The sequence below is a fragment of the Girardinichthys multiradiatus genome, chromosome 6 (assembly GCF_021462225.1).
Source record: "Girardinichthys multiradiatus isolate DD_20200921_A chromosome 6, DD_fGirMul_XY1, whole genome shotgun sequence".
Classification (NCBI taxonomy): domain Eukaryota; kingdom Metazoa; phylum Chordata; class Actinopteri; order Cyprinodontiformes; family Goodeidae; genus Girardinichthys; species Girardinichthys multiradiatus.
The window spans coordinates 22,245,387-22,268,082 of NC_061799.1; the positions used below are offsets into that span (position 1 = coordinate 22,245,387).

Consider the following 22,696-nt stretch of genomic DNA (forward strand, 5'->3'; position numbering starts at 1 on the left):
TTGTGCATGGAAAACAATTACACGCTGCTGTTGTTTGGCTCTCTGTAGTGTCCTTATTCATCTTTGTTGTGGCCACAACACATGTGAAGAAGGCACCTGAGAGCATCACGGTGCATTCACTGCAAATGTTTTCATGTCATGGTCTTGTTTACGAGCTACAAGAGAGAAGCGGGAGGAGGAGGCATCAGGGAGGGGTCTCGCAGTGGTTGCCAGGGGAAGAGGAGGTTGTGTCTTATGAGGTCACACCCTGGCAACCCTTTGACTCCTCCCACTTACTCCTCCCCCTCTCCCATCTTTGCAATTGTCCCTCTGTGCCCACCCAGAAAACTCCCCGCCTTCTTCACCCCAAGCAAGGAGAACTCTCCGTGGTGCTGACAGCAGAACAACACATTCAGGCTCAAGCTTCCTCTCAGCTGCAAAGAGAAAGGCAAACCACACACAAGAAACAAAAACTAAACACGATTGACTGCAGAGAGAGCCTCATGTATTAGCGTTTTCAGAAAAAAAACATTTAAAGAGACTCAGCAAGAAGAAGAGAAGTGAAAGAAAGGAATGCACAGAGAGCAAGAGAGAGAGGCTGACGTATTAGAGCAAGGTGGCTACAGTAGGCAGTGGGCGTGTTCTTCTTTTGATGTATAGTTGGGAAGCCCAGTGTCATCTGCTTAAGCACCGAGCAACTGTGCTGAACAGGACTGAGAAACCCAGCGTGGAATGCCATACCTTTGGTCTACCTCAATCACGATGGCACTGCGGATGTGGACCCCTTTTTTATTATTCTTGTGACACTTTGATCCAATAAAACATACACGTTCTACTAAAGAAGAATTTGAAACATTTTGAAAGCCAGCTTGGCTCTGCGGCTGAGAGAGGACTTTAATGTGAGAAGATGTGATGTGCTTTTTTGCAATGCATGCAGCGGCAGTTGTGTCCTGTTTCTTTAGGATGTGCAGATGTGTGCAAAAGTGAAGCTTATAGCTGGGTCGGAGTTTGGTAGCATCTGGATTGGTGGTTTCTGATCTTTGGCCCAGGAGAAGGGAGCATCGGGCAGGGCACCTGATGGCCCAACTCCCTTCTAGTTCCATCTTCATCCTGGGTCACTGATACTCCTTCTAGTGGGGCAGAATCTGTTGGAAAATACAATGTATGGAGGTCTATGTGAATTTAAGGGGAAGTGTGCATGGATCCTCCAGCCTAGGTCAGAGTTTGTTATTGCACCGTGGACTCAGGGACAGACAGAAGACACTTTGATCTACATTACAGTAAAGACAAAGCCCTTTTGTAAGTATGCATCATAATACTTGTTTATAACAAAAAGTTCTTGAAAGGCAGTAGGTAGATTCATTTTCATCTTACCCATGTCAAACGTATAATCTTTTGTTTGCCAATAGTCTACTCAAAAGTTAGCAATTTGCTATATGTGAAGGGCTTCTGAGTATTGGACATTTTGTAAAGTAGAGCAACTAAAGTTTAGTTGAGGTTAACTGCGATGCATTGACGTTTGTTTGTCTGGATGTGTGTATGCGTGCACAAGCATCCATGCGTGTGGCCACCAGACTGCTGGCCCTAAAATTTTTTTGACATTGTGTCTTTCAAATATCCACGCTGGCCCTCTCCGGTGACATGGTTGCCTGGAAACAGAAATGATGTGCCACCATCAGTTACTTTTTTAGTAAAGTACACCTCTGTTTCAACTGTTGCAGGCCCTCTCATTCAGAGCAAAAAAATGGGAGGGGGGAGAAGAAAATGATGACATTAATATAGCAAAATAGGATGGAGTTGGAGTGAGAGAATAAAGCCTTGATTTTACATAAGTAATTTACTGGAGGACAAGCAGTTGTGAAAGGCCAGTAAAAACACAGTGATAAACAAGCTGATTTCAGTTCAGGCTCCGGTGGCTTACAGGATTAGACTGGTAGGCTTAATTCAGCTCAAGCACTGTTTGAACAGTGCTTTTTCATCTATGCTGGTGCACATCATTTCTTCCCTAAAACCCAGTTATATATTCCTGTGGCACAGCTGCAGATGTATACATGCAAGTCTGCATGTGCAGCAGTGTCTGGATCTTGCAATCAAGATACAAAAACAATCATCAAGATTATTTGGCAACATGCTTCTGTGCCCTACTATGAACTCTCCTGTCTTTGACACTAATCACTCCACATGTCTTTCAGCTTGGCTGAAAAGTGTTGAGTATGCCTGAAGGGGTGTGGAACCTACAGATAAACCCACTGACCTACCCTCCATGCTAATGCATAGATAGACACGAGATGCAGAGATGCTGAGGATGATCAGGCAACCATTGCCCTCCTGTTAGCTTTGCAGTTTTCATCTGCCCTCCAAGACCCCCCACACTGCTATAGCCTCCCTACACAAACAACATACACACAACCCCCCTTCCCACCCCCACTACGCACGCTCACACTCAGTGCTTCTCTCACACGTAAACAAGCAGGAGTCTTAGGCTGATCTGAAAACACTGACCTACATAAAAGCATGCACTGTCTTCTCTTCACCCTCTTCTAGCCTCTCTCATTTCAACTTGGGGCTGTTGCACATTAATTCATAATTTTGCATGCTGTTGCAAGTGGTTTTAGGCAAATGCATCCAGCACATGTGTGCTCTCTGAACCTAATCATTAACTGCTTCCTTCTCTGCTCGAGTAGATGCAAAGAATTGTACTCTGGACTGATTACAGTTTACGAGTGAAACCCAGAATTTCTTACTGTAGCATCGATTTTCTTTTCTACCAAAACAATACAGACAGGTTTATTCTTTGTGTAGAATTAGAAGCCAACAGACGTTTTTGGATCAAAACAAATAGGGACAAAAAATGTACAGTACTTGTACAAGCAAAGCTGAGCCTGTCAAGTGAGATTGTCTATTAATTTGTCTATTCTTATTTGTCCCACGGAAGCCATATTTCCACATCTGAGCCCAGCACATATTACAACAATGGAAAACAATTTAAGCTGTATTCACATGCTCGCTTGGTTAAAACCACTAATTTCAGTTTGAGTGTTGATTAACACTCAAACAGGAGGTTATGACTAATTGCAGTTCGCTGGTTATGGTTTGTGAAAATGAAACATGCTGTAAAAAATATTTATACTGTGGATGTGATGCAAGGTTCACCAGCACTATAAACCTTTCATTGGAAATGGACCACACATCATTGGTCAGAAAGGTTCAGAGATATTCAGACCAACTCAGTGTGTTGAATATGTTGGGCTTTTAACCATTTTTATGCTACCTTTCTTATCATCAGACAATAATACAGTGCCTTGCACAAGTATAAGGAGCAAAGGTAGTAGTTGAAAAAGTCCTCTGAAAGTTGAACCTCTGCCCCAGCCTCAAGTCTTTTGCAGTCTCAAATAGGTTTTCTTCCAGGAATGCCCTGTATTAGCTCCATTCATCTTCCATGACCTCTGACCAGCTTCCCTGTACCTGCTGCCAGGAAGAGAAGCATCTCCACAACATAATGCTGTTACCTCTGTGTTCACTGCAAGGATGGTGTCTTCAGGGTGTAACATTAACAGTGATTTCTGAAGGCTATTGGTTGCATTGGTTCAAGGGTTATGAATTTTTTGTGAGGCACTGTAACCAATGAAACAAGAAAATGCTGACATTACATGTAGAAGGTCTTCTGTAGCTCTTAATTCTGAGGAATAATCTGTGCCCTGATTAGGTAAATGATTATGAGTAAACATTGTTTTATCTTCCAGAATGCAGTGCAAAGACTTGAAGAATGATGAGCTCCAAAGAGGAGGAAACACTCAACTTTTTTCAATATGTTGAGGAGAATGGACTGAGAGCCTACAACGGCCTGGTGGCTCAGAACTTGGACCATGCCAGGAATGAGAGAAACAGAACATTCCTGCAGGAAAAAAAAGACAAGAAAAGAAAACAGGAGGAAGCCATAAGAAGGTAGGAAGACAACCAGCAAACAAAGCAGCCACAAAAGGAGAAACAAGATTCATTGCCACAATTCTATAAGGACAGATTTCCTAGAATACACAAACATGTATGTTTGCCTTCATATTTAAAGAAATGTAGCACCCCAGCTTCTGTAACATCACATATGTGATAGAGTTCACTTTGGGTCAGAGAAAATTGGGACAAATGGCCGGAGGGTGCCGGTGGTGGTAGAAAGTTGCTCAATTCTGGGGTTACCAAGTGCAGATGCACTCCATGAACCTACGGAGAATAATTAATTTCTCATTTAGACTTATTTAGGACTCGTCCTTGCACAGAGGTCATTGCTGCTCCATTTTTGTAAGAACCAAGAATGCAGAGGATGAGCTGTGAGAGAAAGTGTGTTAAAACTGTCAGGATAAAAATGAGAAGGATATATGGGAGCCAATTTTATTCGGTTTTCTATAGGAAACAGCACTTCTATCTATGCTTAAAATATGTAATTTAATCAGTTATAAAAGGTATGGGAATGTTTTATGTCTGGGACGATATGTTTTTAGATGTTTTCTGTCTGGGACAATATGTTTTTAGATTTTTGAATTCTGTTTTCATGCTGTTGTTAAAAAGCTTTTATGAACGAACATCAATGATATCCCTAAATTTAGCCGTTAAGAGATACACTCTTAAAGGGATAGTGTAGGATTTCGATGTCAGGTTCTTTTTAATAAGTAAGAAGAAGTTATTATTATCTTACCAACAGTAAATAACGCTATTGATGCCTTCACTTAGTATAGGTTCAGTATCAGTATCAGTTTAGCTGACTCAGAGGCAAGTCCAAGAGGTGCAAACACCAAACCGGACCTCTACAATCAATAAACAGCTCTACTATAATTGTTTATGCAGATGATACTTTATGCATCTTAAACTATTTTCATGTTTGCATTGAGCTGCAATTTACAGAGAAGCAAGCCCATCTCTGGGCCCATGTTCAAAGTTTTATCTCGTCATCCAGTCATTACACTGATACAATTCTAGGTGGTTGAATGGTAAGTGAACAGAGGTTGTTCTTCTTAACCATTGAGACTTGAGCCCTGTCACATTTCCATCAAAGGTCATGCATTTTAAAAGATATTTTCCTGTTCTGCAGTGTTTCTACTGTCCTCTGTGTGACTCTTTATGGACAGTTTATTACAGAGTGCCTGCACTTTATTACGTTTGTGATCAAAACTGATTTAGAGTCATTAATGTTAATGCTTCAAGCATTTTGGGAGACAGTTAAACATGGAAATCCCACAAGAACCCTATCTCTGTCCTCATTAATTTCACCAACACAACATTTCCCCCATCTATATCAGCAGTCTGATGTAATCTTGTGTAGCAGCTTGATGAATTAGGCACATGGGATGCCTAAGAAAAATGACATCTGCTTTCTTTTAGATTTTGTCAAAGCAAAGACGTTAATACATTTTCATTTGAGGAGGAACATAGAGTTTAGAGATTTTTTATGAGTGCTACAAGTAGATCAATAGATGACCTATTTCTACAGTTACTGAGTGAGAGTTTGAGAATCCACGGTGCATACTTGTTTTTGCGAGTGCATAAGCATATGCATAGATGTGCATACATGGGCTTGAACAACAAGTTAAAAAAATTAGAGAGGGGTTGGATGGAGCAAAAATTAGCAAATGGCATGCCAGATTATGTTAGAGGTACAGATCTTGTTACAGCAAATGTATTTAAGAGTGTGGTGAAGGGAAAAAAAGTAAGTAAAACTTGTTAGAGAGAGATTAAGTGTGAGCTCAGTTACAGGAGATGTGTTCTGCCTGGTGACAGCTGGAAAAGCTGTAGCCCAATTGAATCAGCCTGTTGGATTTGAGCAAGGCGGACCTTCCTGCTGACAGTTTCCTTGCTCGGGGTCTCTTTTGTTGTTTTTCACCTGAAGACGAAAGTCAGTCATGTTGCCACACAGAAGGGCATGCAAGGGCATGTATCACCATTAGTTCCTACAAGCCACAAACTCACAGAAGACCAAAGACATTTAAATGTTCCCACATTTACATATGAATGCAAATTTCAAACGTCTCTCTTTCCCCTTCTGAACTCTTTGTGCATAAGTGCATTTTCTTGCAGGCATCCACTTTCATTTTTTTTTCAGTATTGTCCTTAGTCCTAGACAGACATACATGTTTTTTTTCACATTGCCAAAGAGAGAAGCAGAGTTGCTCAACAACAAGGCAACTTCATTTGGTCCAACTGCACCTGTGGTCTGTTCTCTAGCCAATCACTGGGCAAATATCCTAAAAATAACTCAGCCACCAGTACTCCAGTCACACCAAGCCACCTACACACATGCAACCCCTGCATACTGGAACTGCAACGAGATGCACACCAAAACATATGGGAAGCAGATACTTTTTATTTCAAAGACACCTGTGGCTACATCTAGCAGGTGGAAGTTCTCTGCTTCATTTCCAATAAAATTGTAAAATAAAACCTTAATAATAATAACAATAACAATAATGATACAAAAAAGGCCATATAAATATACATTTTTGTGTCACGTTTTTTGATTCTTTGGTTTCTCTATTTCCCTGCCTTGTCACACTGATATTCTACAGGTTGCTGTAGACCAAAGCACCCTTTTTGTGAACCATCTGCATTTGTTAAAAAAAAAACATTCCTGATTATGATGTGCTCATGTGCAAATGTTGTTAGGTGCACATGTACTTTGTTAGTGTTGTGCCAGGACAGCTGGTTTTGTGTCTTATGTGTATGGGTACCCTGTTGCTAGGCAAAGTTAAGCCCCTGGCCATTGAATCAACCTACAGAGCACCTTCTGTTCGGCAGCTGGCCTAAAGAGAGTCAGTGTCAGCAAAGTAACATGCATATGCATGCTTTAAAGATATTTGCATTCTGCATCCTGTTACTTGTGTAAACATGGACATTTTTCACATCTGTTTGCATTGTGTATGTTTGAAAAGCTTTCAATATATCAAATAAACAGCAGAGTTCAAGCATGCACACAAACACACACCTACACACAATGTCCATTGGCCATCATTAATGCTACATTCAGGCCAATCATCCATTTAAGGGCATTGATTGTTTACAGGCAGGGGGGCTTTCATTGTGTTTGTGTGATATCCAGGGATAAACTCAAATCAATACTTTGCCTTGGCTCTGGCGACTTTCATGCTGTTTGTGGAATTAACATTTGTTTATATTAAGTTGGTGCCCTTGTCACTTTAGCCACTGATACAGAATGAAACAAACAAACACTGATTGACTGACAAGAAGAGCTAAGAAAGAAGATGTGGGTACTTTCTCTTAGACTTTTTGTCTGACACCTCTCTGTTTACCATAGTAATTTAAACAAAAATGTATTTGAATATGTGTTGTTTTTAACCATCTTGCATCAGAACTAACATGTTTAATTCTCAATCTTTAAATTTGTATATCTATTATCTTCCTTCTACCCTCGCTCCCCTTCTCTTGCTGCTTTCAGAACTGGTGAAGATATAACAACAGAAGGCAAGCACTTGCGAATGGGCTCAGTAACCATGCCTGACCCCCAGAAGCGCATCCCCTTGCCCCAGCTGCACACCATCGCCTGCGGGCAGGGCTTTTCCGTTCGCTCCCAGTCCCTCCATTCTGTCGGTGGTGGGAGTAACAGTGGAGGAGGAGGAGATGAGGAAGTGGGCAGTCCGACCTCTAGGAAGCAGCCACCGCCCAAGCCTAGGAGAGACCCGGCCACCAAGCTGAGCATGTCGTCTGAGGCAGTGGACCACAGCGCTATGTCCACCTGCCACGAGGACAGATGTGACGGTTAGTGTTGGTGGCACTTTATACCGGACTGCTTCAGATATATATATATATATACACACACAACCGGTCAAAGATTTTAGACACACCTTTTCTTTTAATGGGTTTCTTTATTTTCATGGCTTTACATTGTCAAATCTCGCTGGAAGCATCAAAACTGTGAATGAATACACATGGAATATATGTTAACATTGGTTTTGGATTGGAAAGGGCTTTAAAAAATGTTTGATTCACTGATTATTCCATATGTGTTTATTCACAGTTTTAATCCTTCAGTGAATCTATGTACAATCTAAAGTTTAAACACATCTTTATCATTCGATATTTATTATTTTTATTACGTTCTACATTGTAAATACATGGTGAAGACATCAAAAATAGGAAACAAAAATCAAATCATGAAGCAAACAAAAATTGTGAATTAAATCAAACATTCTTCAAAATATCCACCCTTTGCTTCGATTACTACTTTGCACTCTTGGCATCCTCTCGCTGAGCTTGATGAGGCAGTCGTGTGAAATGGTTTTCCAACAGTCTTGAAGGAGTTCCCAGAGGTAGTAATTAAAAAAATAAAGACAAGCCATTAGATGACAAGGTCTATCCAAATTGAATCTTTTTCACTGATTATTATATGTGTCCAGTCCCCATGCTTTAAGTCTGAACAAAAAAAAAACAAGTTAGTGCATCCAAGCAGGCAGATAAAGGTGCCATAAATATTTCTTAGAAAATCATAAAGTTTTATATTTTTATAGCACGTTTTGATTGCTGGGTCAATTCATTTCATCCTTTTATACTGGCATTCTGCACCCATGAACTGCCATTTCATCTTTTCTGGTTTGATTACGTACCTGCAAGCAAACTCCTTTCCCCCATGTTTTTAAACCCTTGCACATGTGCTTATTCGTCTTTTTAGTTAAGTATTACCATGATTGATGAACACAAATGGTCAAAAAAGGTTCAAATCTCACATTTAATTTTACTGTAAACCATTTGCTGGAAGCTATATTGCATCTTATTTCCATTTTATTTGGTTCTGATCACAAGAAAGATAGTTGGTACTGAAATATGACAAACTAAGACCAGTTATCTAACAGAAATATTCACAAGGTAGGGCCTTGCTTGTAGATAGGTACTGGAGTTGTAAAATCATAATGATCAAATGTACAAATGTACATTGTGAAGAGGCAAAATCTCCTGCCCCATTTAAATGTCTGTCAATTATTCTTGGCCCTGCTCTCACACACCAACTGCCTACATATCATGAAAGCATAATAAAAATTATCTTATAGCTTTTGGTTTAGTTTTGTCACCCCTAAGATTTGGAGGCATTACTTTGAGAACTTTCTCTGGTCTTGTGCTTTTTAAGAAAAACTGCGTGTTCATATCATATCCCAATAAATCAGAGCCAATAAAGTAAACATTCATAGCCTGATATAAATAACACATTTTTTTCTTGTGTTTCCATTTTAGCAGGTGCCATCCAAATTATACTACACATATTTGATTAGTGAAATTTTCAGTGAACAAAGCAAAACTTAATGCTCACATGAGTGATAAAGTAAGATGTCTTGTGGTATGTGCATGCATCACCTGCTAATGAACTCTAGCTTTAACAAGCTGAGATAAAAGTGATTGTATATAATGCTAAAAAGGGAAAAAAAATACAGAAAAAATCTTTTAAATCCTTGTAATCTAATTTATAGAATGGTACTTATAGCATTTGAATCAAGAGAAGCTTTAAGTTCTTTCTCATTGGTATCCTTTACTGCCAATGTGATGTTTAGGGAGTCACCCAGCCAGGCTCAGATTGGTGGGGATCTATGTGTGCACATACAGATCTTCCTGGGCACCACGGCAACCAGCCCACAGAAACAAGACCCCCTGCAGTTCGGCCAATTGCAGCACTGTTGAGCAGCTCGGGCCAATGGGACTCCAGAGATGGTGATGTCTGAGCTTTGCCAGCCAATCTGTGACAGAGTGTGGGGGTGTCCCTGGCTAAGGGGAGGCTTGCGTGTTCCGTAGCTGGTGCTTTTTGTGGAAAAGGGAGGAGCTTGTCAGAGTAAAATTCATTCAGATTGACCTAGATACGTATTCCCCTGGAGAAGAGGGAGGGGGAGGGTGTTGCGGGTAAACAAATCCACTACAAGGGGAGGGGGAGATGGGTAAGCATAAGACACAGGAGAAGAAAAAAAACAGGCAGTAAAGGATGTTTAAACGGGAGATTTTAGCATTAGTGCAGATACAGATCTCAGGGTCCAACAAGAAAACCTCATTGTGCAGTAATGCATTTTGCTGTGATAAAGAAGAAAATACTTTAACCACTTTGGGCATTATTGGATGCACATGTACATATTCTAGCAAATATTCAAACAAAGAAGCAGGGGGAAATCTTAAGAATATGGCCACTATGTTGGTCCAATTGTAGCATCTCCTTCTACTATTTAATTTCAAGTCGTAATAAGGGCAAAAATGCAAAAGCCATTGTTGACAAAAGAGAAATAAGCATAACTTGACATCAGCATCATGTTAACTTGCAAAATATGAGTGCAGAACAACATTATATGTTCACGTGACTTATTCTAGATTTTAAATCAGAAAATTATCTACTATAACAATAAATCTACAAAGTTCAGATATAACAGGGACAAGGAAAACAAACAAGTACACTATTAAGACTAAGTAGTAAATAAGCAAATAAATTGTTTTTATATTTTTCATCAATACATGTGTAGCCATATGCTGTGTGCATGCACTGGTTTGCATGTACTGTAGTGATGGGTGGTGAGTCATACAGTTATGGGAAGTATGCATGTCGGGGGCCATCTGGTATCTGAATTATTAAAAGGTCTAAAATCTGCAGTTTGGAAATTTCAGCTATGGTTTACTTCTTCAATACGCTCATCTCTTATTTTCTATCCTAGGGAAAGGCATTTCTATTTCATCGACTGACCTAGAAATACACTGTGACACAGAGCAGCGAATGAGACTTTAGCCCAATGCTGCTTTTATACAGTAGTATCTAGAAAATACACGCACTGTATCAAAACCACTCTGCACCACACCTAAGAGATTCACACTGCAATACCCCGTCACCGCTATCAAAAAGAAGCTCCACAGTGTTTGTGGCCCAGATACAATACTCACATACTGCTTCTGTGTTATATGTCTGACCTAGAAACATGCATATGCGTCAACTGTTCTCACGACTCACATGCAAGGTATTGCTCTCAGCAATAAACGATGACCTACAGCTGACCCATAGCAATGCAAAAAGGTTTCTGCTTGTATTTTACTTCGATGTAGACTTTGAAATTCTACATTTTGCCTATGCTGTATACCTCCAAATGAGTGCCCGGTGGCGCTGCCTGTATGGCAGCCTCGCTTCTGTCAGTCTGCCCAGGGCAGCTGTGGGTACATTGTAGCTTACCACTGTCAGTGTGTGGATGTGTGAAGTGTTAAGCGCTTTGGGCCCATGGACTTGATAAAGCGCTATACAAGTGCAGGCCATTTACCATTTAAAATTGAAGACAACAAATTTATAAACTACAAGAAAAAGATAATTTTTCAGATTTTACTTGTCACTGTAGATTTGATGAATTTATTCCTCCCTGTATTTCAGCAGCACAAGGATGCAATGAGGACTGTAGGAGGGTGCCACCTCCCAAACCCAAGAGGAACCCCAACACACAATTGAGCGTTTCCTTTGATGAGTCGTACATTAGGAGTCATGGTAGCAGTGGTGTGTGCCCATCCAAGCCCCTCCACCTCACCACATCCCCATGTGAACATAACCCCTCACCTCCTCAGAGCAATGAGAGTCCTACAGACGACTGTGAGGATGAGCCTGTCTATATAGAAATGGGGGGTATTGACATAAGGCCCCGAGAAGCATTGAAGAGTGAGGATGAGGAGCCAGGAGAGTCCGTGTATGAGGAAATGAAGTATCCAGCACTGGATGATATGGAGTACCGCACCGACCCTGTAGGATGTCGTTCTGCCTGCCCCACCCCGGCACCCTTTGACCCTGAGCCACTCAGTCGCTGCTCCACACCTCGAAACATTCCCCTCTGTGACATTCCTGCACCCTTTCCTAATTTACTCACTCACCGACCCCCGCTGCTGATGTTCCCTCCAGCACCAGCCCAGTGCTCTCCAAACTCAGATGAGTCCCCCCTCACACCTTTAGATGTAGCCAAATTACTAATGCTGGAGAACCAGCCATACAGCAAATCCCCCACCTCTTCAAACGACCCTCCCTCTTCTGCTCACATCCGTCGGGAGCTCACTGCCACCCCGACACTAACAGTCTCCGGCCGCTCCTCTGCACCTCCACTTCCCTGTACTCTCTATAAATCCTCCTCATCGTCATCCTATCAGCGTAGCCACTCTGCCTGCCCATCACCGGTTAGCATGGGCCGCTGTCTCACCCCTCTGAGTCTAATGCGCACACCTCCATTTGACACTCCAATGCCGTTTCCTGGGGGTCTTCCTCGGAGTGCCTCTGCTACCCCTCATGGCAAAGGTTCCCCACCTCAAGAAGGTGTTGGACGACTCCACGGATCTATGCAGAATGTGTCAACCGGTCGTTCACGGACACCCACCAGTCCACTCGATGAATTAACAAACCTGTTCACCACAGGCAGGAACATGCTAAAGAAAAACACCAGTGGAAGAAAATCTAAAGAACCTGGAGAGAGTAAGATATATCTCAGATTTGTCTTTATATTATAAACTGTTGTAAAGCAAAGAATAAAAAACTATTTCTTGATTTAGATTACTAATGTGGATAAAAAGATAGGTTAGCCCTTTACCTTGTAGTTTATTGACCCCTGACATTTGAGAAAATTTGCATAAACAGATCAGTTTGTTCAACAATCTGCACACCAGAAATTTCCTGCAAAATCTGAGACTATCAGATTTAAACAACCAAACACAAATAAATAATATTACATTTATTTCCTCTGTCCTTTTAATTAGTCTTATTTTTGGAATAAATTATGAACCCTGCCAATTTAAAAAGATGTGAAAAGTGTGCATCACTATTACAACATGGTTGCTGCAATTTCTGCAAAAAGTTTCATTTGTGTAATCTAGGTCCACAAAGCCAAGTCAGATACAGATCGTATGATTTAATCTGAAGAGATTAGAGACAAAAGCGGACAGCGGCTCTCTGAAACCAATTCATGGCATTAGGCCATCAGGCAGGATTACTTTTAAATATGTAAACATTAGATTTAAATACCGGTATTCATGCCACACTCTCTCAAGATGCTGCCAAAATCAGTTCATCTGCAGAGGAAAGCAGAATCTGCTTGACGACAGGCAGATATCTTTCAATTTAAAAATATATTAAAACTGTGATTTAGATCAGACTGTATTTTAGTATGGCTTGTTTGCAGCAGTATCAGTAAACCACAAATTCACTATGTTGGGTATGGGTATGGGTTTTTTTTTTTTTTTTTAGAAAGATAAGACTTATTAATCTGCTATGCTTCATCCTTCTTTTGGGTGGTCTTTCAGTATAACAGAAATTTAATAGTTAAACTAAAATTGAATTGTATTTTAAACCTATATGGTATTTTAATGGTTTCATTGAGGTACTCCCCTCCCCCCCCATAAATTGTGACAGAATTGCACAGAATCCACACATCCATCCCCAGTCAGTGCTCTTAACAACTACAACATAGCAACAGAGGAAAGAGGGAATATCCCTGTTTCTTATTTGCAGATTTCCTTCCTGTGTGTAATGCAGCCAATCACAGCTCAGGGCATGGTGTTGAGCAGCTGACAGGGATGATGATGGGTCTCATCTCAAATCTAGTTTGTCCAATCAGCACATACCTTCCCATGGTTAAGCCAATCATGCAGCTGGTACAGATGTGCAGCTGGAGAAAATAGGAAACATTATTGGGTCGCTTATTCTTTTCACTAAAGCAACATTTACTTCAATTAAGTTTTTTTTTTTCATAATAGTCAAATTCCTAACTGACAATAAAGAAAACAAGGAAAAGGTATTTAATATGTAAAAATGCTGAATATTTATCCGCTCTCTGGGTTTATTGCAAAATCTGAAGCAAGTATTGAGTGCCACCTAGTGGAAATTACCCAACATAGCTAGATAAACCTATTTCCTCAAACCTTTTATTGACAATATGTTAATAGAGGTTTTGAGAATTACAACCATAACATGAACATTTAAATTTTTGGTGGATCTAAAAATATATATTTATTTTTATGTTCCTCTGCAGCTGAGTCTAAGGTCAAGTCTCACAGTGATTCTAAGCGGGAAGGTAAGGAACGCCACAGCAAGGAGTCCAAACGTGAGTCTAAAGAGCGCCAAGGCAAGGAGTCTTCTCATCGAAGAGAAAGAGACAAAGACAAAGACAGAGGCAGCAGCAATACAGAACCTCCGCTCCACAGACGCAACAGTAAAGACCACACATCCAGCAGCACCGACATGCCACTTGTCTGCAGGGATAGTAAGGATCAAGCCTCCATTGGTCTAGAGTTTATCCCTGGAAGACGGGACTCCAAAGACAGAGGCTGCACCTCCATTGATCCCATACCTTTAATAAGAAAAGACTCCAAGGAAAGAGGTATTAGCAATGGTGAGCTGATGCCAAGGAAAGACAACAAAGACCGGAGTGGGGGACATGTAATAGAGACTTCACAAAGACAGGACAGTAAAGACAGAGACAAACTAATAGATCAACCACATGAGCCGTTATCAAGACAAGACAGCAAGGAAAGGGCAAGGAACAGTATGGATTACAAGCATGAAAGCAGAGAGAGACTGTTGGATCGGCCACCTGAGCTTTTACCTCAACAAGACAGCAAAGAGCGAGCCAGGAATGGTTTGGACTCAAAGCAAGATAGCAGAGAGCATCTGCCTCGTCAAGAAAGTAAAGACAAAACTAGAAATGGACCTGAATATAGGCATGATAGCAAAGACAATCGTCCTGATTTGTTACTCCATCAAGAGAGTGTAGACAGAGAAAGAAGTAGCACTGAACATAAATATGAAGGAAGAATAGACCAGCCTCCTGAGATGCTGCCGCGACAAGAAACATCCAGGAGTAACAGGGTTGATTTTAAGTATGAAGGCAAAGACTGGAGCTGCCAGAATGGAGGGGATCTTCCTCCCCCTCTTTTACCAAGGCAGGAGAGTAAAGACCTGAGTAGGACAGGCCTCGAAGTGAGACGAGACAGCAAAGACAAAACTCTTATTGGCTCAGAGCAGCATCATTATGAAGTCAAGCGCACTAAGAGTCCTCCTACAATGGAGTGTAGATGTGATAAAGAAAGTGGGCACAAGTCAGAAGGTACACCACGGCGTGATAACAGAGTTATTTACAATATGGACCAGTCAAAAGCACAAGAGAGCAGCACAATTTCAGGGCAGCATTCATCAACTACTACACCCACTCATCATGGGAAATCATCCGGTAGCCCACCTTTGACCGCAGGAACTGGAAACGGTGAGTGCTTACATCTTAGTTCCCAGACAAAAATAAATATTGCGAACGTTTCTAGAAGGCAAATGCATTTAAACTTTCCCATGACATATAGCTTTACATGTTTTTTTTTGTTTTTTTTTGTAGATTTGAAAACAGCATCTAAGTATAGCCGCACCCATTCACTGCCCAATACTCCGTCCCCAATAGGAACGCCCCAAAGGAGAGCATTTGAGACACGTCAAAGTCAGGTATGCGGATGTGTTATTTTTCTTTGTATGACACATGATTTGAAAAAAAAAAACACAAATCATTCTTTAACTTTGGATAATAGTGTCATTGTTTATGTGTGAATTCTTGTTTGAGCAATGTAGATATTTGTTTTGTATTTTTCACTGTACTGTCATATTTGTTTTATTGGTTTTTAGTCCTCCTGGGTTGTACAATCTGAAAAATCTCAAGAGCATATTTGATTCTAAAATCAAAAATAGATAGCAGCACTATTCCCAAAGCAACCCAAGCTATTTCACCAAGCATTAAAAACTGTCCAAAGTGTTTTAAATAAGTAAAACAAATGTTATAAAGGACTCACTTTTTAGAGAATGTATTAAAAGTGAAAGTCATGTACAGAAATTAGGTTAGACAGACATGAAACTTGAATCCTACCGTTTCAAACAAAATTAGTGTTGAATTATTATTGACAATACAACTAAAAGTAAATGTAATTTTCCTACAGTTCATTTCAAACCCTAATCAAGTAATAGTAACTTGGCAGAAATGTTAAAATTAATATTTTCTTGGAAACATTTTCAAGACAGTTTCCGTTTATCAGTTTCTGGCCAAATAAATGATTTTATACATTTAGGAAGAGTTTATGTACTAGACAGCTGAAAATACATTAACAATTTTGAGAATTGTGGGTAATTTCTGACAGCTAGAAGCTTTTTTGTGGAACAGAGTAATTATATGAGAGACACATATGGCATCTAAAATAACTGAAATGTCAAAACCAATAATCTTACCTGACCAGTACCAGGGAAAAGGCACAGTACTGGTTATGATGTTTCAGTTCATGGAATATAGAGATACTGTAAGCACAGTTCTTTTTTATAGTTAGTAACTCAACATCAATTTTATCAGTGCTTATTTTTGTTACCTCTGATTCATTCAGTTAACATTATACCAAACTGACAATAAAATAACTGATTTGAATCAAATACAAACATGAACATGTGCAATTTTATATAACTGCATATGAGCTATACTTGTTTGTAAAGTGCCTTGAGATGACGTGTTGCACTTTGTCACTACATAAATAAAACTGAATTTTAATAAATAACAATAACTCTGTCACTCAGATGCCACAGATGCCATGGATATGTGGAGACACCACTATGCTAGAGCAGATAGAGAGAAAGCGTAAGCTTTGTGCGGAGATCCTCTCCAGACAGCATCCGCACTTGCAGAGATATCTGGAAAGGCCTCCACCTCCTGACAAGAATGAGGACAGGTACCATGAGGGAAGTCAATGCAAGCAGGATAGTGTGTCTGTTCTCGCCGGCTGTGGAAAGAGCAGCGGAACCAAGAAGATCCGACCTCCTCCATACCCAACACAGACAACTGTATTCTGGGACACAGCCATCTGACATAAAAAAAAAAAAAAAAAACCTTTAACCTCCTAACCACATAACCCCCACATGCTCACTCCATCCACCTGCTTGGTGATACTGGGTCTCCCCTGCAACAATGCTTCAGGGTGACCACAAAGAGCACCAGAGGGGTAAGACTCTGTGATGTCAGGACTATAGTAGTTACCACTGCAATATTTCTGCTTGTTCAGGTTGTCACATTTTCTTATCATCACTGGTGATATTTGATATTTTTCTATTTCCTGTGACTAGACTCTTGTATATTGATAAGAAGGGTAGATATTCAATGATGAATAGATATTTTCTAAATAAGCTGAAGGGGAACAAAAAGCATCTTAAATCATGTATAGTAGACTTCAATGCAATCTAATATTTGTGTCAATGTTATATTTTGTTCAGTTTATTTTACTTTAAAAAAACATAATCTATCAATACTTGTACTGTAGTAGCATAATTTTTTTATGCCCAACTCTTTCTTTGTGTGTGCCCAAAAGCACTTAATTTCTGCACAAAAGCTCAATTCTATCTATATTCTTCACATTTTCACAGTTGTATTGTCAAAGATTGAACATTGACGTGATTCACTGTAGATGGAAAGAAAGGCTCTCAAGGCCTTTTGAAATCTATGTTCTAGAATGTACAGCAGCGGATCCTAGAACAGATTCATCTTCTCTTCTGTGAATCGCAGTTACAAGCTGTGTGCTCGCAAACTCAAAGCCTTTCTGAAATGGTTGAGTCATTATACCTGTTGCTTGACTTGATGTAAAAGACAGAGCAATGTTACAAAGTAGTCCAAACAAAGCTATGAGGTTGAGTTTGATAGGTAGTAAATTAGAACATACATTTTAATAGTTTAAGACCAACCAAAGCGTGCTGACATGTCAAAGGTGTAGTGCTGGTTTTTGATAAGGGCCATATGGGAAGTTGTTCAGGGAGGTATTAGAAAAGGGGGTGCACGAACACCAGACAAACAAGAATAACTTCTGTCAGTTGTGCCATTACGTTTTTTTATTGCTTTTATGCAGTTGAGTGGGAGTCCTCTGCTTGTTGCTGAGAATAGAAAGACTAGCTTACCTGCTTTGTGTGGGACAGCCTGCATTTTGCCCCAACTCAGAATCTCAGAAAACTTCCTGCATTTTAATTGGTTGGCATGCAGCAGCAGAAGTTCACCTTGGGTGCCATTAATATGAAAACTGCCACTGCAAATTGGTGTGGTTGCACTCAGAAGGTTGGGTTTTTGGCAGGAGCTTGTGAATAATGTCGCCCTTATAATGCAGTGCACAATATAACCACCATAACAAATATGTAAATATCTGATGCCAACACTTAGCCCGTACAATCAAAACCTAAGCTTTTAGTGAATTTCCTAATTTTACAGCAGATTATTATAGCCATATGCACTTGAAGAAATAATGTTCAATGTTATGCTTATATATCTTTTTGGGAATGGTTAAGAGTGATGAGTTTGCCATGTATGGTTTAATTTATTGGCAAGAAAGTAAAGCCTCAGGAGTATGGCTGTGTTCAACATGCAGTCCTTCATATTTGGTTGTCTTTGACAATGTTCCCAATCCAGAATTGGTTGGCAACCACTTTACAAATATCAGATTGTTTAAGGACCTATCACATTATAATCATGAAGACAAGGGGTTGCACAATGGCCTTTAAAACATTTGGGCTTTTTAAAAAAAAAGCAGCATTACCCATCATTTACTAATAAACTGGATCAGGCTGGTGATCTATATGTCCTTCTTTTCCTGTTCTCATCCTCTACCTCAACCCTATTCTTACATCTTCATTGGTATTCCTTTTGTACATTAAATTGCAATGTTAACATTACCAAAAGCACCATAAATTTGAGAAATGAGCCAGTTCTGAGTGTCCAGGTGCAGCACCCCTCACTCTGGTGAAGATTAAAGAAAGACAATACTTCGTGCTGCGTGTGTGAAGAACAAGGCTGTATGTGTGTGTTTGTGTGTGATTGCATGTTTGTGAGTGAGTGCCAAGCTACACAGGTTTGCAAGTCGCAATGTCAAAATGATTGTTTTAAAGACATTCACTTTGCTCTATCATGACATTGATGGGTGAAGGGTGGAAATGTAATATTAACGATGTACAATCTTTTTGTGTGTATGAACACGCACTGTGAAAAGGTAGAGAGAGCACCGCACTGTCAGTCCTCTGTCTGTATTGCACTGTGTTCTCGTTTTGCATTATATTAAAAAAGAAAAGGAAAAAAAGTCCTGTATTCTGATTGTCACTTGGGTTCTATTGAAAGAAATAAATATGAATTTCAAACCTGCAATGGAAAAGTTTTATGTAGGTATTTTTTGTTGAAACATTAGACTATAACCTTTTTTGATCAATTTTACATTCTGTTAGACTCTCAATGTCATCTTTAAATACTGGAAAGCTTTATAAAAATCACAGTAGAAATTAAATAATTAAAAAAGCAAAAACAAAATTAAAATAAAGCCTTTATTCCAAGAACATTTTATTTAATAAAGAATGTAAAAGGACTCGTGATTGTGAAGCAAAACAAATTCTGTTGTACAGTCAGATTGATTTCTTGTCTCTCTACGTAACCGTAAAACAAGTTGTACTAAATGTAAAATGCAAAATGGCCCAAATAAAAGACATGGATGGCGCTTTGGTGGCTGTTAGGCAATAGTCTTAGCTAAAGGTGGACCCTAAAATGCAATTTTAGCTTAGGGCCTTATGTGACCTTGGGCTGGTCCTGGTTTTAATTATCTAAAAAAACACAAATGTGTTTATAATAAGAAGAGTTATGGCTTAAAGTCTAGAGAAATCATTAAAAGCGAAGGCAAACATTACACCAGCTGGCCTTGTATTGCTGCTGTTCAGATCCTTTGATGGTACCAGGCCTTACAGGGATAAATTCCTTTGTCTCTCTAACAGTAGTCAGCCAAAAACTGTAGAGGTTGGAAAAGTAGTGACAGGAACCCTGTTCACCTTGACACTCAATGAAGGGATAAGTTCAAAAATCCTTAAGGCAGCTACCAGAAGAAACAAGTGATTGTCCACCACCCTTGTCACCTGCCCCCGTGTGCTAAAAAGTAGTGACATTAGATGAGAAGAGTTTACTTCATAAGGTATTTATAAACACATTCCAACTTTTGTTGTAACTCACCAGAAGGCAATGCAGGAGAAAATGTCTCACACACAACACAGCGGCTAATATGGAGGCTAATATCCTGGCCAAAAAGTGGCATCATGGGTATGGGAGCAGTAGTGGAAAGCCAATAAGATTTGTCATTATGACTTGAGTAGTAGCAGGCATCTCTGTCACAGTAGGAGAAAGGCATGGTGGAGAAAACAGGGAGACAAGAGCCAGGCTGACCTACATGGAAGAGATATAAAAGAAGACAAAGACAAGGAGATATTTTAAAACTATGAGCTAATTTTAGAATTTCAAGAGGACAACTGAATGACATGTAGACTAACCCAGATCTTGTGTGTGAGGTAGATGAGACTGTCTCCCACCCACAGCTGATTGCTAGCTGCAGGACACTGAGGTACCTGAACAGACTGGCTATGAACAACCAAAAGGAAGCCTGATCTCAGTGGCCCTCCATGGCCTGGCTCACCAGCATCACCAGGGGGACCAGGGGGACCTGAAACAAGGAGGAATTGAATGAAGAGCAAAACAGCTCTATAGGGCAATCTAAAGTGGAAATAGGTAATATATTTTAAGACACTTGTCATTTCTGTGCAGTTTGTTTAGCCCTGCTCTCAGATGTGTTTACAGGTAAGTTTGCACTGAAAAGGATTTCACTGTAAAAAAATAGTAAATTACTGGCAGCAGGGACAACAGTAATTTACTGTTTCTTTACAGTTAATTTACTGTAATTTATTTTAACAGTATATTACTGTAAAATGAATTACAGTTAACTTACAGTAAAATAACAGTAAATTACTGTTAGGCAAGGCAACAGCATTTTATTGTTATTTTAGGGTTCATGTACTGTAATTTATTTTAAGAGTATATTACTGTCATTGGATTACATTAAACTTTTTTTTCTTTTTAATTTTACAGAATGCATATCAGTTTACAAAAGATATTGAAATCTGCAAATTCCCATAAATCCTTTGAAATTCACCCAAAAAAAGAGAGAACAGATTTACTAAAATAGTTTTTTATTCACAAAACACAAGGACTTATTTCTTAATGTCAGACTTAAGTGAAATTATGACCAGAACCTCCGTATAGTGGCTCAATAAAAATGTTCTTCAATAGTATAAAGTTCTAGTAAAATAGCAGCAACAGTGAAATTCTTAAAAAACATGGCAGCAACAACAGTGTAAGAGAAATGCATCACAGTCTAGCTTTGACACGAGTCTTTTGTAAGTGCAAGTGTTTATAACAGGGAAGGTAAAATGCAGAAAGAGACAGCTAACACACAGAAATGGCTTAACTGCAGTAGTTGATTGGTATCCTCCACATGAATGATTAGTGCCTGTAAAACAAACAACAAAAGAGCAGCACAACGTCACTCTGAGGTCTTCTTCTGCCTGACAGCTCCATCTTCAAAATTATTTGTCCACTATCCCTCTTCAGCATGTCAACCTGTCCACAGCATTGTCCACTATCCCTCTTAAGCATCTCAACCTGGCCTCTCTAGCTTCACTATTCCTCTGATCTATTCATTTCTAATCTTGTCCATCTTTTTACTTCCAACAAAAATCTCAGTATTTTCATCTCTGCCACTCCTGCTCAGTCTCCTGTCTTTTAGTCTCACTGTCACTAAAGCCTACATCATAGTAGATCTCACTAGAGATGCAGAGTAACTGTTTTTCACAACCAATATTGATAACTTCATGCTTATCATAGTCGATAACTACAGATAAAACCACATTTTAGTAGTTTACATTCAGCCAAACGTTTTTAGAATGGCTATTGGTTTTCACAAAGTCTGCTGCTTCAGTAAATTTAAAGCTTTTTGTTAAATGTTTCTATCTGATATCTTTTCAGAACATTCCGGAGTATATAAACTGCCATAATAAAAAACTGAGGCATCACACTTTGTGAAAATATTTTTGTCATTCTCAGAACTTCTGAACGAACTTCTGCTGTACGAAAGCCTATATGTAGTAAGCAAGTAAGATTTTACCATTATAGCTCTGCCCTAATCAAATAAGAATATTCAACATAACTTGCAGTCTCTTCGTTGTGTTTTCTAACTTTTTTCCTCCTCTCTGAAATGAACCTCACTACTCATTACTAATTCTCTGCACTTCCTGATCCACTATCTGTCCCACATCTGTTCTCTGCTCTCTGTTTTCCTTATTCATATAAAAGCAACTGTATTTCAAATATTTCACACACTTCAACTGCTAGTACTGCTATTAATGTAATTAGTCTAAGAATTACTTTAAGTGCCCACAAGTACATAGACAAAAACTAATATCAAGGTATTTGCAAAGTGTTATACAGTGTTATAGGACACTGCTATGACAGGCACACCAATATACATTTTATAAGCAAAGTACTGAGTGTGCGGTTTTAGTGGCATAGAAACACGCACATAATAACAGCATTATGACAAGACAGTTGTGACCTACCTCTGAAGTCCCACTCAAAGTCCAGCAATTTCTTTAACAGTGTGGCAACATGTGGGTTGACAGTCACGGGCCTTTTCTGAACCACCTTCCCAGTCCTCTAAGACATGACATTTCCATGGCTGGCTTTGTTGCCTCTTTCTGGATTTATGCCAATAAACTGTCATAAAAAACAACAATAGAAGAAAATTACAATAGTCAGTGGCAAGATTGTGAGACTGGTGACTTAATTGATATTTGGGGAAACAATACAATTCAAAACAAATTAATGTTCCCAGT

General features: G+C 39.5%; 1 protein-coding gene and 1 pseudogene across 3 annotated transcripts; one reads left to right on the plus strand and one right to left on the minus strand.

The window, feature by feature from the left end:
- Positions 1-412: 412 nt before the first annotated feature.
- On the plus strand, positions 413-19,142 carry nyap2b (neuronal tyrosine-phosphorylated phosphoinositide-3-kinase adaptor 2b). 3 transcript variants are annotated; one of them, XM_047369428.1, is made up of 7 exons: positions 413-1,278; positions 3,723-3,924; positions 7,418-7,737; positions 11,354-12,430; positions 13,983-15,212; positions 15,336-15,439; positions 16,547-19,142. In XM_047369428.1, the coding sequence occupies exons 2-7, from the start codon at positions 3,746-3,748 to the stop codon at positions 16,832-16,834; spliced, it is 3,198 nt and encodes a 1,065-aa protein (XP_047225384.1). In that variant the 5' UTR covers positions 413-1,278; positions 3,723-3,745; the 3' UTR covers positions 16,835-19,142. The 3 variants fall into 3 exon arrangements, with proteins under 3 accessions (XP_047225384.1, XP_047225385.1, XP_047225387.1); XM_047369429.1 differs by having other exon boundaries at positions 413-878; XM_047369431.1 differs by having other exon boundaries at positions 414-1,278; positions 11,357-12,430.
- Positions 19,143-19,267: 125 nt separating this feature from the next.
- Positions 19,268-22,077, minus strand: LOC124869823 (annotated as a pseudogene).
- Between the last annotated feature and the right edge of the window lie 619 nt (positions 22,078-22,696).